Consider the following 22839-nt stretch of genomic DNA (forward strand, 5'->3'; position numbering starts at 1 on the left):
TCATAACATCTGTACAAAAGTATAAATATGGTTGTACAAAACACATGGGTTTCTTTTGACTAAGCTAATCCATCTTCAGTACACTGTTGCCCAGATGAAAAGTTCAAAATTATTATGTATAATAAAGCCAGTTATAAATACATAACAATCTGCCAGAATGAACTGCTAGTGAAGAGTGACATGACTGGCTCAATATTTGGGCTCATTTGTAATCCTGTGTTGACACTTGGTGGCAGGCACAGGTGCTTACAATTACAGTTTAAACTGTTAGATTTTAAAATCTCCAAATAGATCTGCATTTTGTAAAACTTGAAAGCTATTTATTCCATGGTGTATGCATGCTGTAATGAATACTGTATCTGAAATTTGTAACCGTTAATTCGTGATGTTCACTTTAGCTTTTCTATTGAAAATAATCTAAAAATAAATTGTAGGGGTGGAAATATGCTCTGGAAGTCAGCTGCCATATTAGTTGGGACCAACTAAATAATTAGATTCAGATTAACTTTTCAAAAGAAATCCAGAAAAATTGTTCAACTCTGGAATTAAAAGATCCTTTGTGGATCTTTTTTTAAATATACATTATATCAGTAAATATGTGCTATTCTTCAGTGTACAAGGCCCACTAATTCGCTAGTGCAACAAACTAGAGTGAGTTATGTAGGTCTTGCTGAGGAAATAATTGGAATGTCTTGCCACCTTTAACAATATTCTATTTTTTTTAATGAGCAGAGATTTCAAATAATAGCTGGATACAGAGCCACAGGTAATATTTCTGGTTGATACTTTTAGCTTTACTGGTATGGGTTGTGGACTCTTGAGAATAATGCCCATGGAAATAAATTCAGTGCAGGAAGTTAGTTTCCATTTTACATCCAAGTGCAGAGGTTTTAAAGATCAAATGGTGGGACTTTATGACTTACTGGGCCGTACTTACTGGGCACATGCCCGTAGGGGCCACGCAAGTTCCTGGTTTAAGCATGTGCCTGCGTGAAAACCCGGAAATGCGATCTGACAGATTTACCACATCCTGGGGAAAAAGGCCTCTGTGGGCAGAAAGTTGGGCTATTTGCCCAGCGAGTGCCCGTGAAATTCTTGCACCTGGTAAAATCAGGCGTAAGGACTGCTTTTACCAGCGCAAGAGTTTTTAAAAGCATAAGTAATTTTTAAAAATTAATTTAAACATTAAAACATGTGCAATAAGGTAAGGTTATTCTCAGCCCCTTAAAACATTTAAATTTATTTTTCAAAAAATGTAATTTTTGTTTAAAATGTTTATATTGTATTTTAATTTTAAATATGTAATAAAAAAAATGTATTTATGTTAAATGTGTTTTTTATGTGATCCCCATTCATGCTTATGGGGATTCCGTACATACGGAATCCCCATCTTTGATTGGGCTGGCCCACGTGATCCCAGGAGCGCTGGCGAGCCACGTGAGCCTCTACGCAGGCATACGCTTAGAGGCTCAGGAGCACAAGTCTCCGTAGATCCCGAAGCAGAAGGTAAGTTTGTAGATTTTTTTGCTAGTTGGAGGCATCCACCTGCGGGAAGCCTCCGACTGCAAATTCAGCCCATGATAACTCTATCTTTTGCAATTGCTGTAACATTGTACAATGAATAAATGACTCAAACATATCATGAATAGAAGTTAGGGCTTAGCCAGAGATCCAAAGAAAAGCTGTAATTCTGCCATGATTGTCATTTGCAATCACCTCCAAGCACACATGATCTACGTAGCACAACAACAACTGATTGGCAGCAAAAATTACTGTAACCATCAAAACATTGCAGATCTTTTCCCCTGGTTCCTGCAATTCTAAATGAGCTTAAAAGATGGCCTAATGGCCCTCTGGCTAAACTCCAGTCGCTAAGTCAGGTGACAATTTGAGAATAGTTCTTTGTAGTTTACTAGAAGTGACGGTTATACTCATTTCTGCTTAGTTCCATCTCCAGTGCCATCAGCCCCAATCCTGCAGCTGGAAGAATGTTGTACTCGCAACAACAGTGCTACGTTATCCTGGAAACAGCCACCACTTTCATTAGTTCAAGTAGAAGGCTACATTCTAGAACTAGATGATGGAAATGGCGGCCAATTTAGAGTAAGTATTGCAGAATGCAAACATAGGTAGAAATAGTTATGAACCAAGGAGGTGTGTGATATCTTTCTTTTTAGAAGAACGCAAAGTGCTTTCAACAAACTGCATGCAGAGGAGTTAAGTTTAAGTGTGAGGTAATGTTCGAGTAATATTTGCAGTGAATGCAGACTATATTTACAACTTTCAATTCTACGTCCTCGTCATTATAAAGTTACATGTGGTGTTTTTTGCTAGTGGTACTGTCGAACTAAAATCCAATACAGCATTTAAACTGACTTAATTGAGCACTATTATACCTTCTTCATTGGACTTCAGGAAATAACCAATTGATGTGATTTGTATCGATGAGTAATTGTTTTACACAGCAATGACCAACTAGTACTGCATTTTCTTGACTTGGGTGGCTACTGATTAAGCATCCAGAGCCAGAATAGATCTGATATTCTATGAAAATGATAGCTGCTTAGTGGCTTTCTGCAAAGATCAGCACGCCTGAAAAGCAGGTTTTCACTGAGGGATTGCAGTTTACTGTTGATAATTCAAAGTTGTTTTTGTGCTAAAAAAATAATTACCTAATTTAAGTTATGCACTGCAAAATAGCATAGCAAAGTGAGAATTTGATGCTGAAAATGAATTTGAATTGTTCAAAAATTAAGTGAACTCATAGATTGTATCTTTTTCACAATTCCTAGATGAGGAAGTATTTTATACTGAAGATGTACTTTCTCCCATGAGCATTCTCCTGAAGCATCCAAAGCACACATTAAATTAAATATAGTAAGATTTGAAATAATGTGATCATATTTTCTTTTAATGAGCACTGTTCCAAAAATTAATATACAAAAGGTTGGTCCATTCGCACACTGCTTTGAACTTCAGTGCAATTGTACAATGTCAGGATGTGAGTTCTCCCCACGATGAAATCCTCATCGGGATGTGCATGTCGAGCAAGAGTCTCCCTCCAGCCCATTCTTGTCAATCAAATAGCAGCCAGCCACTACTAAAATAAAACATGGCTGAGAAAGGACTTAGAGTTCTATTAACAGAATATGAAGTGTTTAGTTTTGCAACTTTATTTATATAAAAAAAATAAATGCTTATAACCATCTGAAAGGATAATCATTGCACCCACGTGTTACTCAATTGGATAATAGTTACCTCCACCTTGATTCCATGATTTCTGTACCTGTTTAGGTTTAGCTGAAATCATATGGACCCTATAGTTTGAAGCTATTTATCAGCTTTTCCAAGTTTTATAAGTGGGCAGGCATACTTTTATGATGCATACACAAATACATAGAATATAAAAATGACCAAAAGAAGGTTGGATGCAGAGAAGGAAACTGAATTTTTTTTTTACCATTTTAAAAACTTTTGGTGATACGTCCTTACTATACAGTATAAATGCACACGAGGCCCATGCTTGAGAGGTCAGTCTGTGACCTGTCCTTTATTTCATAGCACTCAAGTGATGGAAGTGGGTGGAGCTTCCCCTTTTATATCTGAAGGTCTAGGTTAGGAGTGTCTCCCACAAGTTCACCACCTAGTGGTCATTGTTCTCACAGTGTACAACTTAGGTCAGATTATACATAGGTTACAATGCTGGTTGAATACATGACATCTGGTATGGGACATAAATTCACACTAGCATTATATCATGATCTTTGTTGCTTCTCTCTGGAAATACCAGTGATTCTATGCAGTTTTTTGATTTGGTAGTGTACAGTAATATAGGAACAAGCTGTTGTTTGAAAGGCGATTGGATTAACAGCAATTACTTTGGTTACATGTGGAACATAAAAAAGAACCAAACGATTTTTTGTATATCCAACATCAGAACTGAAATCTGAAATTGCTTTCGATAACTAATTGCTAATGGTTTCTGTCTCCATTTGTAGTTTTTTTAATGTAATATTTGAACTTAATTCTGGAAACCTTTTGATTATTGTTGAGCATTTGTTTTTGTTGTTTTCTTGATGTGATAGTTTTACCAAATGAACCAACTGTTTAATTTCCAGAATGGTTGAAGCACAATTGATTATTGCTATTTGCTGGGCATGCACTTCCAATGCATACCATAACTGAGCTTACCAAGCAATTTTCTGACTTTTAATAAAATCGCAATGCAGTGAATCATGTTTGCATCCCATACCCACAAATAACTTGAACAGTTAGTTTGATGCCTACGAAAGACACGTTATTTTTTGATGGACCTGACCAGGTAACCCTGTTTCCAAAAGATAACATGTTTGAGATCGGAAAATTAGCTTTGTTTCTTGCCTTCCTGAATAAGATGTCTTATTTTGTGTCGAATGAGATTTTAGTTGAATAAGGGGTTTTTAATGCATCTAGTACCAAACCTTTTGCTTGTCCTTTTTCAAATGTATTGGGAGCTCTCATCTGCTTTCAAATGCATTGGGAGGTTTTTAAAATCATGATGGCAAAGGCAATTGGAAATTCTGCTTGAAAACAAACACATTCTGTTTTTTTAAAACAGATCTTTGGAAATATAAAATTGTATTTGAATTCAAGCATGTCTCTACAGGAGCGTTATTATCTACTTGTAGACAAACTAATCCTGCTGGATAGCTGCCAATAATGGGAAAATTAGAACGTAGCGAGTATAGGTACAAGTGCCGATTATACAGCACAGAAAACTAATCACAGTTAGTGGTATGCAAGCTGTTGAGGGAAGTTTCAATAACCATTTAATGTGTAGGTGTAAAGTTTTCCCAATTAGCCTGCTGTCTACACATCATGGGCAGGAGATTAACATTCAGAGAACAAGACCTGCACAAAAGGTAAATCAGCTTCCTTTGTACACTGGTCAGAAGTAATCTCCCAATTATTTAACTATTGTTTCTGATCTTCATGAACAGGAGGTGTATGTAGGAAAAGAAACAATGTGCACTGTTGATGGCCTGCATTTCAACAGCACATATAGTTCCCGAGTGAAAGCTTTCAACAAGTCTGGAGTTGGTCCTTACAGCAAGACGCTTGTACTACAGACTTCAGAGGGTGAGGTTTCATCACAGATGCTTTAAGAATACCTTAAACGTTATGTGATTATGGGATTTTTGTGGATGCATATACTCCAAAATAAGTAGGAACCTTTTTTTAAGTCATGAACAGTACTGTATCGTAGCTAATCTGTGCAAAATATAGGTTGTGATAAACTGTTATATTCAGTATCCCAAGTATTCAGTACTGCAGAAAGTTAATGCCTTGCTCGAGAGGAAACTAAGCCTTTTAGTCATTTCTGAAAAGCATTTTGTTTTGATTATATATGCAAATGTTAAATATTTTTAAAGCTAAACTAAATGTATGGTGAAACATTTTTGTATGATTATTGTATTTTGTGCTGTTGACATTTAACACTGCAACATCCTTTTTAAAGACTCTGTAAAACTAAATTAATTGGTGTGGTACATTTGATTGCCAAATATTGGAAGGTTTTTTTTCTAAAGAAATCCCTGTTGTATTTTGCAGATATCACCTGTCCATACAATCAGTGTAAGTTAGCCACTATTATAAATGTCTTGCTTCAGTGGCCTGGTCACTGCTTGTTCGTTTGTTCGTCTGCTATCAAATTGTAATATTTGCAGTTATGAAATGTGAAAAGGAAACTGAAATATTGTTAACCAAATATATTTTGGTGGAATAGAAAAATAAACTTCTGTATAATTCAAAGATCGTACTGTTTTGGAGTTTGCAAGTGCATAGCAATCTAATAACTGTGTGTTTTGTTCCTCTGTCAATAGTTTGTCTAATTATACTAAGCATTTTGTTTGTAGGCTGTTTTTGACCAAGCAAAACCATGCTGGTAGATATCATTATAGTTCTATCTTGTGGCAGATTAAGAACAACATTTCCAAATATGTAGTAAGCATAAGCCAAGCTTTTGACGCAGGAAGGACAGCTGCTTTTGTCCTTTTTTGTGATTGAAACTGAGATAGGAATTAAGTAGTTAGTCATAACTAAACATGTATTAAGAATAGTTGTTTCTTGTGGTAGTTCCCTTGAGGGATCAGTGGGTAAATGCATTTTGTGTTATACTGACTTGAAGGGCTTCAAGCTTGATCATGGTCTATGCCAAACTGGTTAATTGCAGCCAGGACAGCATCAGGGATGGTACAGTTGGTCCCATTGTACTCTGAAATTGAGCCAGGATTTCCACTCCTGATTGCAGTCCAGTGATCCTCACTGGAAAGTGTTCATGTGTGGACATCAGGCAAGGAAAGAATTGTATTTCAGAACAATGCCCTCACAATTAAACAGCTTGCTAATGCCCTCTGCATTTGTTCATGAATGTCCATAACCGTATGGAAAGGAAGACTTGCATTTACATAGTACCTCAGCACATCTCTCAAAGAATTGCAGGTGTTTAACATGTGATGAAGTACTTTTGAAATACAATTGTGCAGGTCAGCATGATTTGACGTCTTCAAGTGCTGTCTTCTTGCTGAAGAAATATAAAAATATAATAGAGAAATTTATATCACTATCACTGATGCTCTGTATTTGGAGCAAGATTATGAATTTTCCTACTCATTAGTCATTGATTCACACTGGTCATTCCTCTGCCATTCACACCCTATCCAACTTTACCTTTTTCTAACTTCTATCATTACCATTTCAATTTGGCCCATCATCCCTTTTGTCTCTCTAACCTCTCCTGCCTTCCACCCTATCACAGACCTTCCCTTTTGTTAACATAAGAACATACAAAATAGGAGCAGGAGTAGGCCATACGGCTCTTCGAGCCTGCTCCGCCATTTAAGAGGATCTTGGCTGATCCGATCGTGGACTATGGTCCACTTCCCTGCCCGCTTCCCATAACCCCTTATTCCCTTATCGTTTAAGAAACTGTCTATTTCGGTCTTAAATTTATTCAATGTCCCAGCTTCCACAGCTCTGAGGCAGCGAATTCTACAGATTTACAACCCTCAGAAGAAATTCCTCCTCATCTCAGTTTTAAATGGGCGGCCCCTTATTTTAAGATCATGTCCTCTAGTTCTAGCTTCCACTATCAGTGGAAATATCCTCTCTGCATCCACCTTGTCAAGTCCACTCATAATCTTACACATTTCACTAAGATCACCTCTCATTCTTCTGAACTCCAATGAGTAGAGGCTCAACCTTTCCTCAAGTCAACCCCCTCATCTCCAGAATCAACCTAGTGAACCTTCTTTGAACTGCCTCCAAAGCAAGTATATCCTTTCGTAAATATGGAAACCAAAACTATGAAGTAGTCCAGGTGTGGCCTCACCAATACCCTGTATAACTGTAGAAAGGTTTCCCTGCTTTTATACTCCATCCTCTTTGCAATAAAGGCCAGATTCCATTGGCCTTCCTGATCACTTGCTGTACCTGCATACTATCCTTTTGTGTTTCCTGCACAAGTACTCCCAGGTCCTGCTGTACTGCGGCACTTGGCAATCTTTCTTCATTTAACTAATAACTTGCTCTTGATTTTTTTCTGCCATAGTGCATGACCTCACACTTTCCAACATTATACTCCATCTGCTAAATTTTTGCCCACTCACTTAGCCTGTCTATGTCCTTTTGCAGATTTTTTTGTATCCTCCTCACACATTGATTTTCCTCCCATCTTTGTATCATCAGCAAACTTGGCTACATTACACTCGGTCCCTTCTTCCAAGTCGTTAATATAGATCGTAAATAGTTGGGGGTCCCAGCACTGATCCCTGCAGCACCCCACTAGTTACTGATTGCGAACCCGCGAATGACCCATTTATCCCTACACACTGTTTTCTGATAGTTAGCCAATCCTCTATCCATGCTAATATATTACCCCCAACCCTATGAACTTTTATCTTGTGCAGTAACCTTTTATGTGGCACCTTGTCAAATGCCTCTGGAAGTCCAAATACACCACATCCACTGGTTCCCCTTTATCCACCCTGTTCGTTATATCCTCAAAGAATTCCAGCAAGTTTGTCAAACATAACTTCCCCTTCATAAATCCATGCTGACTCTGCCTGACTGAATTATGCTTTTCCAAATGTCCTGCTACTGCTTCATTAATAATGAACATCAACCACAGATGTTAGGCTGACTGGTCTATAGTTACCTGCTTTTTGTCTGCTTCCTTTTTTAAATAGGGGCGTTACATGGAAACATAGAAATTTACAGTCAGAAGGAGGTCATTTCGGCCCATTATGTCTGCGCCGGCCGACAAAGAGCCGCACAGCGCTTCATCAGCAGCCCTAAAGGCTACATACAAACCCATGAACAATGATGGAAAGGCAAAGAGCACCCAGACCAATCAGTCCGCCCCACACCACTGCAACACCCCTTATACTAAAAAACATCCACACTCCACCTCAACCGGAGCCATGTGATCTCCTGAGAGAGGCAAAAAGCAGATAAAAACCCAGGCCAATTTAGGGAGAAAAAAATCTGGGAAAATTCCTCTCCGACCTATCCAGGCGATCAAAACTAGTCCAGGAGATCACCCTGGCCATATTCTATTCCCTTCAGTACTTAGCATTATATCTGCGCCGACCAACAAAAGGTCATCTCGTCTAATCCTAATTACCAGCTCTAGGTCCGTAACCCTGCAGGTTATTGCACTTTAAGTGCCCATCCAACCATCTCTTAAAAGTGGTGAGGGTTTCTGCATCCATCACTCTTCTAGGCAGCGAGTTCCAGATCCCCACAACCCTCCGCATAAAGAAGCCCCCCCCCCTGTCAAATCCCCTATAAACCTTCTACCAACCACCTTAAAACTATGCCACCTTGTATTTGCAGTTTTCCAATCTGTTCTTTCTTCCCCTCCCCCTTTCAGTGCTTAATTAAGGATGTGCTCTTTTCAAACATTCGGCAGTTCTGGCGCGAAACGTTAACTCTGTTTTTCTCTCCACAGATGCTGCTTGACTCGCTGAGATTTCCAGCATTCTCTGTTTTTATTTCAGATTCCAGCATCTGCAGTATTTTGCTTTTATATGAATTTTCCTATTTGTGCAAAGCACTTGCTGAACAAATACAAGTTGAAATTTAGAGAAATAAAAAGTACTTAAAATTACTGTCCAGAAAAAAAAATAGCAGACTCCAGAAACTATTAACATGGTTAATGCTGCCTCTACAACCAAGTTCAATCAAGACTTGGATCCTGACTTTTATGGGCCATATGCCCTTGTCTGAGAGCAAAACTGAGGATTTTTATAGACAGCTCTGTCATGTATGTAGCCACAATGTAACACCACTGTATTACTGTATACATTCAATCTAAATACACACCTTGACCACAAGGGGTGAACTTGTGGGAGACACTCCTTACCTGATCACACAGGTATGAAAAGGGAGGTCCCACGCAGGGTCATCGTTTTTCGAGTCCTATGAATAAAGAGTTAAGGTCACAGAGTGACCTTGTCCCCAGAATGTGCCTCTTGTGGTTTCATACTGTAGAGTAAAGACTTTACATTGGCGACGAGAAACGGGAATTCACGACCCATGAGAATGGCCACCGGTAGCACAGAGGAACGGTACTCTGTTGGGGAGGATGGGAAAATTTTGTCGAGAGGCTTCAGCAAAGCTTCGTTATGAAAGAATGGCTGGGGGATGCAGCGGCTGACAAGCGAAGGGCTCATCTTTTGACCAGCTGCGGACCAAAGACTTGCGCGCTCATGAAGGACTTCCTAGCACCTGAAAAGCCGGCGGACAAAACCTTTGAAGAACTTAGCAAATTGATCGGGGAGCACCTCAAACCGGTGAGTAGCGTACACATGGCCCTACACAGATTCTACACCCACCGACGTTATGAAGGACAGAACATACAGGACTTCGTAGCGTACCTCCGGCGGTTGACCAGCCTCTAAGTTCACAGACGCCTGCAGGGGGGAGATGCTAAGGGACTTCTTTATGGAGGGCATCGGTTATGCGGGAATTTTCCACAAATTAATTGAGAACAAGGATTTGACCTTGGAAGCAGCGGCGTTGATGGCTCAAACTTTCATGGCGGGGGAGGAAGAGTCGAAAATAATATACGCGCGCAATTCTGCCTCTAACGCGGCAATGGATCAGGGAGTCAACATCATCAATGCGACTCAAAGTCCCACAGGCAGGCAGGGGCAGTCCGAAGCAATAGACCCCAGAGCAGGACTTCAACAGAGACAATGGCAGGCTGAACGGACATTCTCGCCATCACAGTGGACAATGCGGCCCGGGATGGGGCCATTGACGCCCACCAATAGGGTACTTAAGAGCAGTCAAAGGGACAGTCAGTGCAGAATGCCTAGCCATAGTCCCCTTGTTCCCAACAATGGAAACTTTAACATGCTGGAGGTGTGGGGGAAAACACTCAGCTAGATCTTGCAGATTTCAACAGTTTGCAGGAACTGCAATCTCAGTGGCCACTTAGCTCGAATGTGCAGGAAGTCTGCAACCAGACTAATGAGGCGTATGGACCAGAAGAGGGTTCTTTGAGGCAGGATGACTTTTGGGGCGAATCGATGGACGCTGAGATTCAGTGGGTCCATGTGGCGAATACTCTCAGTTCATACACCAGAACGCCACCAATGATGATGAGGGTTTTATTAAACTGTATCCCTGTACGCATGGAGCTGGACACTGGGGCCAGCCAGTCATTCATGGCCATTCAGCAATTTGAGAAGCTATGGCCACTTATAGCCAGTAGACCCAAATTAGCACGTATTGAGACACAATTACGGACTTGCACTAAAGAAATCATTCCGGTGCTAGGCAGTGCAATGTTGTCTGTCACACACAATAGGTTAGTGAATCGGCTGCCGCTCTGGATTGTCCTGGGCAATGGTCCCGCACTGTTGGGGAGGAGCTGGTTAGCCGAGATGAACTGGAAATGGGGGGATGTTCACGCAATGTCATCTGTGGAGCGAAGTTCGTGCTCACAAGTCCTACAACAATTCGATTCACTATTCCAACCTGGTGTCGGGACTTTCAAAGGCACTAAAGTAAGGATACACATCACCCCGGACGCCAGGCCAGTGCACCACAAAGCCAGAGCGGTGCCGTATGTGATGCAGGAAAAGATCGAGAGCGAATTGGACCGGCTGTTGAGAGAGGGCATCATCTCGCCTGTTGAATTCAGTGACTGGGCGAGCCCCATCGTTCCCATCCTAAAAGCGGATGGCTCTGTCAGGATCTGTGGCAACTACAAGGCCACCATCAATCGGGTGTCCTTACAAGATCAATACCCGCTCCTGAGAGCAGAGGACATCTTCGCCACACTGGCAGTCGGAAAGCTGTTCACCAAGTTGGACCTCACTTCAGCCTATATGACCCAGGAACTGGCCGACCAATCTAAACTACTGACCACCATCACCACGCCGTTTGGCATTCGATCAACAGCCGCGATTTTGCAATGAAACATGGAAAGCCTGCTTAAATCCATTCCTGGAATGATCGTGTTCCAGGACGACATCCTCATCACGGGTCGAGACACCGAGGAACAACTCCACAACCTGGAGGAGGTGCTATGCCGACTGGACCGGGTAGGCCTGTGACTCAAGAAGTGTAAATGTGTGTTTTAACTCCTGAGGTTGAGTTTCTGGGCAGGAGGGTTGCTGCAGATGGGATTCGGCCCACCGAATCCAAAACAGAGGTGATTTGATGAGCACCCAGGCCCTGCAACACATCGGAGTTGCGTTCATTCCTGGGACTGTTGAACTATTTCGGGAACTTTCTGCCAAACTTGAGCATGTTGTTGGAGCCGCTACACGTGCTCCTGTGTTAGGGTTGCGATTGGTTTTGGGGGGACTGTCAGGAGCGGGCTTTTGATCGGGCGTGTAACCTACTTTGTTCAAACAAGTTGTTGACCTGTATGACCCCTGTAAAAGAAAATTGGTTCTGACATGTGATGCATCGTCCTATGGGGTTGGGTCGTGTTGCAGCAGGGCAATGCTGAGTCAGGTCAACTACAACCTGTGGCTTATGCCTCCAGGTCGCGCACTCAAGTAGAAGGGGGATATGGGATGGTCGAGATGGAAGCGCTTGCATGTATCTACGGTGTAAAAAAAAATGCATCAGTACCTCTTTGGTAGGAAATTTGAATTAGAGACGGACCACAAGCCATTAACATCACTGTTGTCAGACAGCAAGGCTATCAATGCCAACGCATCAGCTCGCATACAGCGATGGGCTCTCACGCTGGCTGCTTATGACTACTCCATCTGGCACCGGCCCGGCACTGAAAATTACGCTGACGTGCTCAGCAGGCTTCCACTGGCCACCACTGAGGGGGCAGCGGAGCAAAGCGCTGAGATGGTCATGGCTGTCGATGCCTTTGACAGCGCAGGCTCCCCCATCACAGCCCGCCAGATCAAAATCTGGACAAACAGAGATCCCCTCCTATCCCTGATTAAAAAAAATGTATCCTGACTGGGGATTGGGCGCCCGCACACTGAGCATGCCCTGAGGAGGTCAGACCGTTCCACACACTGATGGATGAGCTCTCCATCCAAGCCGACTGTCTACTATGGAGCAGCCGGGTAGTTATGCCCCAGAAGGGCAGGGAGGCATTCATCAGGGAACTCCACAGCGAGCACCCAGGCATTGTGCTGATGAAGGCCATTGCCCGGTCACACCTTTGGTGGCCTGGAATTGATTCAGACCTGGAACATTGTGTTCGCAGGTGCACGATATGTGCCCAGCTGGGTAATGCCCCCAGGGAGGCCCTGCTCAGCCCGTGGCCCTGGCCCACCAAGCCATGGTCATGCATTCATGTTGACTACGCGGGCCCGTTCATGGGTAAGATGTTCCTTATTGTGGTAGATGCGTACTCGAAATGGATCGAGTGCATCATCCTGAATTCATACACGTCATCCATCACCGTGGAAAGCCTACGTGCGATCTTTGCAACCTATGGCTTGCCGGACATCCTGGTTAGTGATAATGGCCCATGTTTCACAAGCTACGAATTCCGGGAGTTTGTCGGGCAATTGCATCAACCACGTCAGGACTGCGCCGTTCAAGCCGGTCTCCAATGGCCAGGCGGAACGTGCGGTCCAAATCATTAAGCAAGGTATGCTCAGGATTCAAGGACCCTCCCTACAATGTCGCCTATCGTGTCTCCTGCTGGCTTATAGATCCCGACCGCACTCGCTCACGGGGGGTCCCGCCCGCAGAGCTACTAATGAAACGGATACTCAAAACTTGGTCGTCCCTCATTCGCCCAGTCCTGACCGACATAGTTGAGGGCAAGCGCAAGTCACAAAATGAGTACCATGACCGTAATGCAAGGGGGAGATGTATAGAAGTAAATGATCTTGTATTCATCCTCAATCACGCCATGCGGCCCAAATGGCTTGAGGGCACTGTAATTAACAAAGAGGGGAATAGGGTCATCGTGGTAAAACTCAACAATGGTCAGATATGCCATAAGCATCTGGACCAAGTATAAAAAAAAAGGTTCAGCATCGACACGAAGAAGACCATGAGATGGAGCTCACCACACCGCCAGTGAACGAGCAACAAGAGCAATCAGAAGAATGCACAGTCCCTGCAGTCAGCCCGGACAGGCCGGAATCACCACAGGTGACAGACACTCGCGTCAGTGTCCAACAACCAGAGCCCCAACTGCAGCGCTCCACGAGCACCTGAAAGACTAACTCTATGATTGCAAATAAGACTTTGTGGGGGGAGGAGATGTCATGTATGTAACCACAATGTAACACCACTGTATACACTCAACCTAGATGCACACCTTGACCACAAGGGGTGAACTTGTGGGAGACACTCCTTACCTGATCACACAGGTATAAAAAGGGAGGTCCCATGCAGAGTCATCGTTTTTGGAGTCCTGTGAATAAAGAGTTACGGTCATAGTGACCTTGTCCCCAGAATGTGCCTCGTGTGGTTTCATAATGTAGAGTAAGGACTTTACAAGCTCAGCTTTGAGTTTGAGTACCAAAGGATTGCTGCTGAAGCATCAGTAGTTGAACCTGGTGACCAACCACTCCTGGTAGCTATTGTGGGAAGGGACTACTCATGGAATCTTGTGGGATGCCTCCGTGATGGTTCCATGCAATCTTTGAAGCTGCAGCTATCCAGAAGCTCAACTAGCTGGTCTATACATGATCAAGTTTCAAATGAGAGTTCTGACCACTGTGGGAGGAGGAGGCGTAATCCTGATAAAGACATCCAAAAATGAGTTGACAGTCATCACTGTGCCTCTGAGTTAACATTTCAGGTCGATGACCTTTCAACCTGAAACATTAACTCTCTCTCTTTCTTTAGATGCTGCCTGACTTGCTGAGTGTTTCCAGCATTTTCTGTTTTTTTTTTAGATTTCCAGCATCCACAGTATTTTTCTTTTGTATGGAGACTCTTGAGTCCATTGTGGACAATATTTTTAGTTGTCCTGGAAATGTTGTTAATTATATGGGGGTTAACATGACAAAGGGTGTTATGCAATCAATAAGATCATCAGAAAAACCCTTTCCAGAAAGATTTGAGTAAATTAGATTTCTGCTTTTAATCTTCCTGTTGCATTTATGTAGAACATTATATTTCAAATGTCTCAACTTTTTCTGAATTATTTTGAAGTAGAATGACCATTGAGGCTGTTGCCTTTATCTACATATCACACAGCAAGATCCCACAACAAAATAACCAGTCAATCTGGTTTAGGTGATTAGGATGAAATGTTGGTCAGGCTATGAGGAGAGCTTTCTTTTCTTCTTTGAATAGCACATGAGATTTTTTTAATAGAACAGGTCTGTACCTCTGTAAGGGGGAGATGGGAAGGCTTCCTCTCCCACGAGCGGGCCCACTGATAGAGAGGGTCGACGCTCGCCCCAGCCCACGGAGCAATTCTCGAAGTTAGCAGACAGAGACGATCTTTATTACGAACGTCCGGGAACACCTCATCACAGCCGCCTGTGAGTGGAGATGCTCCCCGAACAGCACAATCATACAACTTTTATACATTTCAAAACCCCTCTGTTCCCGGACAAGACCTCCCTAGATCTTTAATTGAACTACCTTATCAGTGCTACTTCTCTAATTGGACTACCTTATTAGTGCTACTTTGGATTGACAGGCCAAGACCCTCATGACCGCTTTAGGCCGTGACTAGAATGACTTCATTAGGTCGGAATTTGTTATACATTTCCTTGGTGCCTGTGAGTCGCCTCGAGCCTCTTCGCAAGGTCTTATCAATGTCTGTTTAGGTTCTCACATCGTATCCTGTCGGAATATTATTGAATTGATAACTTCTGGAGCCTTGGTACAAGACCGAAGAGAGGCCTTTTACCTCCTTATGGGCCATTGCAGGAACCAGCACTTTAACCCTTGTCCCGCTGGTACCCCTAATGCCAAATTTCTCTTGCACCTCCAACAATGCTAAAACTCTTGGCTTGAGTTCCAGCTTAAACTATAGGGGAGACTTGCTACTGCAGGTTATTTAGTCTTTTCTGCCTAGTTACTGTTTTAAATCGTGCCAGTTATGAGTGAGTTGTTCCCTCAGTTCATTTGAATAATGAGCAACACAGTTTTGGTCTTGTGCAGGGAGCCAGCCTAATGGGGATTATGGAAAATCTGACCAGCAAGTCAAATTTTAACGGTTGTGTACAGCTAATGGTAAGTGGCTGCATTTGGAGACAAATTCTGTTTTAGCCTTTATATAGTGTAGAATTATTAAATCATTTTGTTTTCCTTATGTTTGGAGAAATTACCTTGTTACTATTCCTAACCTTGAGTGGAGCGAACAACCACAGAAACTAGTTTCAAAATTGCTAAGCATTTTATTCAATTGCCGAACAACAATAAACTACAGATCTAAATAATACTCACAACTGGGGAATACATTTCAGAACTCAAGTTGATCAGGCCGTTGTCCTGGAGGAGAGCCCAGGAATGCTTACCAAAGCGATTAAATGTAAAAAAAAATTCTGACTGGTCCCTGTTCCATGTCTGTTTTGTGTGTGTGTGTAGGGAGGGGGAGGGGGGGGTGGGAGTGCAGTTGGTAACAGACAAAATTTTGTGGTTAACTGACAAAATGTCTGTTCAATAACTTGCAGGCTGGATTATTTTCATCACATTTAAATTGAAATGGCCATGCTAACTTTTACCAAAACAATCCTGTATCTTGTAGAACTTCAAAATTATTCTTAAATATTTGTCTACCTTTGCAAGGGAAGAGGGGGGCGGGGTAAGGGAGGAGGAGAAATGCCAGATAAAAATAAAGTCAAAGGAACCCCAGTGTGAAGAAGCAATGGGATTCTGTAGGGAAAATAATGGGATTCTGCAGGATAGCAATGGTGCAGTACAGCTCCCGACCCACTGTTGGACTGGAGGAGATGGGTACGAGGAGGGCTGCCCTGTTTTGCAGGTCAGGGCACCCTCCCCAGAGGGCTGCAGTCCACCATTCTTGGCACCAGATGATGACCAAGCTTAACACTAATGCTACCTGCAGAACCTGGAAACATATGCATAAGACGACTGCATACTTTTAGGTAATATGGCAAGGTAAGACAATCCAACATTATGGTGTATTGAATAGGCAGCTTAAGATCCCATTCAAAGTGCCGCCTGTCCCTGAGGTCAAAAAGCATTCCCAGAGGAATGTCCATTTTACCAGCATAGTATGTTTGAATTAAGAGTTTCCCTCACCAATAGGTGGTGAAAAAAATTAAAATAATAAAAAAGTGCACAAATTAAGTGTAGTTTGGTCAAAAGCTATACCACAAAATGAAGGCAACAAAAGCAAACCAAAAAGTCAAAACAGTTATAACTCATACTCTGTTTGAATGCAGCTAAAAAAAGAGAAACACCAAGGAATGAGTTTGCAAGTGCACCCATTTAAAATGGGCCTGTAGTAGTGATGATGATGCATTTCGAAGCAAAGTGCAGAAAATGCAGAGGAATAAAGTCTTGCTCTCATTTGCATTTTTGTTGCTCCCTTTTGAGGACAGCAGGCTGTGGACTCATATTCACACTCCAGAGACTTGAGCACAAAATCTAGGCTGATACTCCAGTACAGTACTGAGGGAGTGCTGTACTGTCAGGAGTGCTGTCTTTCGGATGCAACATTAAACAGTGACGCCTTCTGCAATCTCGGGTGGGCATTTATGGCAGCATTTCGAAGAGCAGGGGCGTCCTCTCCAGTGTCCTGGCCAATATTAATCTCTCACCCAACATCACTAAAACAGTTTATCTGATCCTTATCATAGTTGCTGTTTGTGGGACCTTTGTGTGCAGTTTGGCTGCTGTGTTTCCTACATTAAAACTGTGACTAAATTTCAAAAGTACTTCATTGGCTACAAAGTGTTTTGGGATGTCCTGAGGTCGTGAAAGGCATTACATAAAATGCAAGGGTTTTTTTTAAAGCACGAGTCTCCTGAATTACCAGTAAAGCCTGGACAAAAAACACTATAGACACTACATTCCGAGAGCACTTTGGTACTGAGCCTTCCCCAATATAACATTGGGCACTTGAATTACCTGTGTGCTGTAAGGGACTGGAAATGAATTGACTAGTTGATGGCGACAGCCTGGCAGATGGTGGTTGATTGGCTACCGGTGGATGGCTAGCTGACTTCTAGTTGTGGTTAGGCGATTCCTGCTGGTTATCTGGCTTTCATTGGCTGGTGGTGGTTGATGGCTGGCTGCAGTTTGGCTGCTGGTAGTGGATTGTTGGCTTCTGGGTACTGCCTGGTGTTGATTACTGGCTGGTTTTGGGTGGCTGTGAGCTGACTGCAGGGTGGCAATTGTGACTGGTGGTCTTAGTCTGAATGGTTTAGCTACTCTGGATAAACTTGACCATCAGGGAGCACATTTTGTGTACATGTATGTAAAAAAAAGATGTAAATCTGTTCCGAAACACTTGAAATTCACAAATCAATTTTCTGTGGAGGCCTTCCTCCAGACTCCCCAGAGAAGAAATCTAAGTTGCATGCATGATGTACTGTATACATCTTCTAAAATTGCTGCACCACTGCTTGAGTTCAAATTCCAGTCTTGTTGGACATCCATAATCTGATTCGGACAATATTTTGGGATATATTATATAACTAATTTGAAACATGACTTTTGGTAAGTCTGGCATCTGAGGAACAGGTGACTTTGGACCGATGGTACCTCACATTGTAGATTAATTGATTGCCATGATTAGACAACAATCTAATTATTATGCAATACGATTACAGAATGGTAGAGGGCAAACGAGATGAACCATGATCTTTTTTCATCTGACAATTCTATGTTCCTATTACACTCCTCTCCAGGAAGTGAGTTCTTCTGCCACTAAAAAATGCTTGTCTGCATTGATTAATTAATTGGCAATGGAGATGTTTGTGGACTGAGCCTTTTCGTCTTTTAAATCACAAATGCAAATTTGAAGTGAGAGTAGTGAAATAAAAAAACTTTTGCATAAATTTATTTCAAAAAATTGCTTTGTGTCTGCAAGATTTTTGAAAATAGAATCAGGTCTTTACCTGCACTGTGGTAAATAATCCCATGGTTAGTCTTTAGTTTTTTCTATGCATTAATGAAAGGGAGAATGAATTACAAAATCTGGAAACCAAGCAAGACTGACAATCCTGCCATGGACAATGGTGATATCAAAACCTTGAGCGCTAGTTCACAAGAGGCTTTTTTAACACCATTACAAAAAATTAAGGAATATTCTAATGCTGATGTGAAGCAAACAGTTCACTGTATCCAGGATACTGCAACCAATGGCTATCAAACAAATACATCAGAACCTGAAAACTTTAAACAGGCTTTAGCAAAATTAACCTCCACGTTATTTTACAATACTCACACTATTTTGGCTATTTTGTGCATTTGGATTTTTAAAAATGGAATAACTTAACATTTATTGCAACATTTTAACCTTGCAGATGTTCCCCTCCGTGTGTCTCCTCTTTTTAATTACATATATCACACAGTTCACCTATGCTTAAACCAGCAGGAGGTTCTTGCACCATCTAGGATTTAATTACAGGGTATTAACATCTCTGCTAATCTTATATGTTCATACTTGCAAGTTTTTATTAAAAAGAGCAGTTATTTGAATCTAAAAGAACCTTTTTTTTAAAAATGAAACTAAAACTAAGCCAGAAGTACAGCATTAATGAAATACGCTGACAGCTGCAGTATTGAATCTTATCACTTAGCTTCCAGTCAACCAGTTAGTAGAAAAATTTGATCTGGAAAAGCCAACATCATTCCAAGATTTGAAGAAAACATGTAGATAAAGAAACAAAAATTTGCTGTCCTATAGCAATTTATCAAATCATTGAAACATCTCAAAGCAAACAGTACAATAAAGTGCATTTAGATGTAATAGAATTTAATTTAAAATTAATTTAAAATCACTAGTTTGCTTCAACAAGGTTAGCAATAGAGTTCCTATATGAACATTCCCACTACTAACAAATGAATCATAACAGAAGAGCTTCTTTACCATGAATTTGACCTAGTGTTGAGTTGTTTGAGTAATTATATGTCCTTCTGCATTTCATCATTGATGGTCGCATGCTACGATTGATAATCTTTAAAAAAAATTGCTAAGGATGTAAAAAGAAAGGAGTTTATTCCATTAATGAAATTAACCTCATAACTTTAGTCATTTGAAAAGTTGTTTTGGAAAGTGGAGGACTTGAACAGTACTTTGTTGTGTATTCTGTTTAATAATGTGCACACCGAACAAATAAATGCATTTTGAAAAATATATATCTATATACATATATATTTTTTGCCTCTTTCTCTAATTAGTGTACATAAATGCTTTTTGTGGTGATTCTGCTAGACTTTCTGTTACTGTGTTGCTGTCAAGATGGATGGAAGAAAATTAGGCTAAAAGCAGTCTTCATTTTGGTTATTTGATGCCTCCTTCAGTTTGTCAAGATGAGGCTAGTCTAGTGTGGGGAACAGAAGATTTTTCAACTTCTTGCACCCACCGTCAGCTCAGCTATAACGCTGACTACATACCCCCACCCCCTTGGGTTCTGACTGGCAACAATGGGAGAACATTTCCTCCGTATGTTATGAGTAAGAAAATCATAAATCCATTTATAAAAAGCAGGCTTATGACTTCAAATCCTACTATAACTAGTTGTAAAATTGAATTCAAAATTCTGGTAATTTGTGAGCTAGCACCAGAAAAAAGAGCCAACATTGTAAGCCCAACTGGTTAACACGTGTCCTTGAGGGGAAGGGAACCTGCCCGGCCTACCTGAACTGGTCTACATACAATTGCAGTCCCACACTGTGGTTGACTCTTAATGCTTCAGGGCAACCAGGGATGAGCTCTAAATGCTACATCCCAATATCAAATTACAAATAAAATACTGTACTTTCCTGGTTTCTGATTTTTCTCATGGTTTGATGAATACAAAAATATCTGGCTTCCAGCAGAGTCTGGGCATGTGCAACATTGGAGTCTTAGCAGTATCTTGTAGTATAGTTGCTTGCACATGCTGACTGTACTTGTAATGTTATGACCAAATGTAAAAGGAATCGCTGCAACACGACAAATCATTCTAAAGTATGTCTCCAATGAGGGTATGTCATTTTTTGACATGTTGTGTAATATGTCCTTACTATACAGTATAAATGCACACGAGGCCCATACTTAAGAGAAGGTCACTCTGTGACCAGTTACCTTTATTACCAAGACCTCAAGTGATGAAGGTGGGTGAAGCTTCCCCTTTTATACTGGAAAGTCCAGGTTAGGAGTGTCTCCCACGAGTTCGCCTCTGTGGTCAGTGTTCTCAAGGTGTACAACTTAGGTCAGCTTATACATGGGTTACAATGACAGTTGAATACATGACATCACCTCCCCCCGCCCCGCCCCCCCCACCCAAAGTCTTATTGGGATCACAGGTTAAGTCTCTCTGGTGGTTTACGCTCCCTTGTAGAGCACCTGAGTTGGGGCTCCGGTTGTTGGGCGCTGGCCTGAGTGTCTGCTGTTTGTGGTGCCTCAGGCCTGTCTGGACTGCCCACAGTGACTGGGCTCTCCTCCACTTGGTTTCCATGTTCGGTCACCTGTGGTGGAGCAAACTATATGTCATGTTCTTCCTCTGCTTCTTCTATGGGGTTTTTCAACCTCCTTTTAGTTTGATCCACGTGTTTGCGGCAGATTTGTCCATTGGTAAGTTTAACTACCAAAACCCTATTCCCCTCTTTGGCAATGACAGTGCCTGCAAGCCATTTGGGCCCTGCAGCGTAATTAAGGACAAAAACAGGGTCATTGACATCAATACATCGCGCCCTCGCATTCCTGTCATGGTAGTCACATTGTGACTGATGCCTGCTCTCAACAATTTCTTTCATAGTAGGGTGTATAAGGGATAACCTGGTTTTGAGCGTCCTTTTCATTAGCAGCTCTGTGGGTGGAACCCCTGTGAGCGAGTGTGGTCGGGATCTATTGGCCAACAGGAGGCATGATAAGCGGCTTTGTAGGGAACCCCGTTGGATTCTAAGCATCTCCTGTTTGTTTGCTTATCTGCATGGTCGTTCCGCCTGGCCGTTTGAGGCCGGCTTGAACAGTGCCGTTCTGACATGGTTAATTCCATTGCCTGCCATGAAGTCCTGGAATTCAGTGCTTGTGAAGCACGGGTCATTGTCGCTGACCAATACATCCGCGAGACCATGGGCGGAGAACATTACCCCTAGACTTTCTACCGTGGCAGAGGATGTGCTTGAATTTAAAATGGCACACTCAATCCATTTGGAGTAAGCGTCTACTACAACCAAAAACATTTTTCCCATGAAAGGACCAGCATAGTCCACATGGATGTGTGACCATGGCTTGGCGGGCCAGGGGCTAAGGGGAGCTTCCCTAGGTGCGTTGCCCAGCTGAGCACACGTGTTGCACCTGCGAACACAAAGTTCCAGGTCTGCATCTATCCCTGGCCACCAAACGTGTGACCTGGCAATTGCCTTCATCATGACAATGCCCGGGTGCTCATTGTGAAGTTCTCTGATAAACACCTCTCTGCCCTTCTGCGGCATTACTACTCTGTTTCCCCACAGTAGGCAATCGGCCTGAATCGAGAGTTCATCCTTGCGCCTATGAAACGATTTAAACTGCTCGGGGCTTGCCCCGTACGTGGCTGCCCAGTCCCCATTAAGGACACATTTCTCAACTAAAGACAGTAGCGGGTCTTTATTTGTCCAGACTTTAATCTGACGGGCTGTCACAGGTGAGCCTTCACTTTCGAAAGCATCAACTGCCATGACCATCTCAGCATCATGCTCAACTGCCCTCTCAGTGGTGGCTAGTGGTAGCCTGCTGAGTGCATCGGCACAGTTTTCAGTGCCCAGTCTGTGCCAAATTGTGTAGTCATAGACGGCTAACGTAAGTGCCCACCTCTGTATGCGGGCTGATGCATTCGCATTTATGGCCTTGTTGTCGGCCAAAAGGGACGTTAGGGGTTTGTGATCTGTCTCCAGCTCAGATTTCCTGCCAAACAGGTACTGGTGCATTTTTTTTTTACTACATATAAACATGCTAGCGCTTCCTTTTCTACCATCCCGTAGCCCCTTTCTGCCCGGGACAGACTTCTGGAGGCATAAGCTACCGGCTGTAACTGACCCTTGGCATTCACATGCTGCAACACACACCCGACCCCAAAGGACGACGCATCGCACGTTAAAACTAGTTTCTTACAGGGGTCATATAATGTTAACAGTTTGTTAGAGCATGCAATTTGTTATGTTCCATCAAAAGCCCTTTCCTGGCTGTCCCCCCAGACCCAATCGCGACCTTTGCGAAGGAGCACGTGTAGC

The 22839-nt window shown here is 42.4% G+C and overlaps 1 protein-coding gene across 1 annotated transcript in view; it reads left to right on the forward strand.

The window, feature by feature from the left end:
- trim9 (tripartite motif containing 9) overlaps positions 1-22839 on the forward strand; it is a 180442-nt gene that overhangs the window by 84609 nt on the left and 72994 nt on the right. The window contains exons 6-8 of the mRNA XM_070877493.1: positions 1946-2103; positions 4980-5118; positions 5590-5613. Of these exons, the coding sequence (XP_070733594.1) occupies positions 1946-2103; positions 4980-5118; positions 5590-5613 (321 nt within the window). The remainder of the gene's footprint in view (positions 1-1945; positions 2104-4979; positions 5119-5589; positions 5614-22839) is intronic.

The sequence above is a fragment of the Pristiophorus japonicus genome, chromosome 4 (assembly GCF_044704955.1).
Source record: "Pristiophorus japonicus isolate sPriJap1 chromosome 4, sPriJap1.hap1, whole genome shotgun sequence".
Classification (NCBI taxonomy): Eukaryota; Metazoa; Chordata; class Chondrichthyes; family Pristiophoridae; genus Pristiophorus; species Pristiophorus japonicus.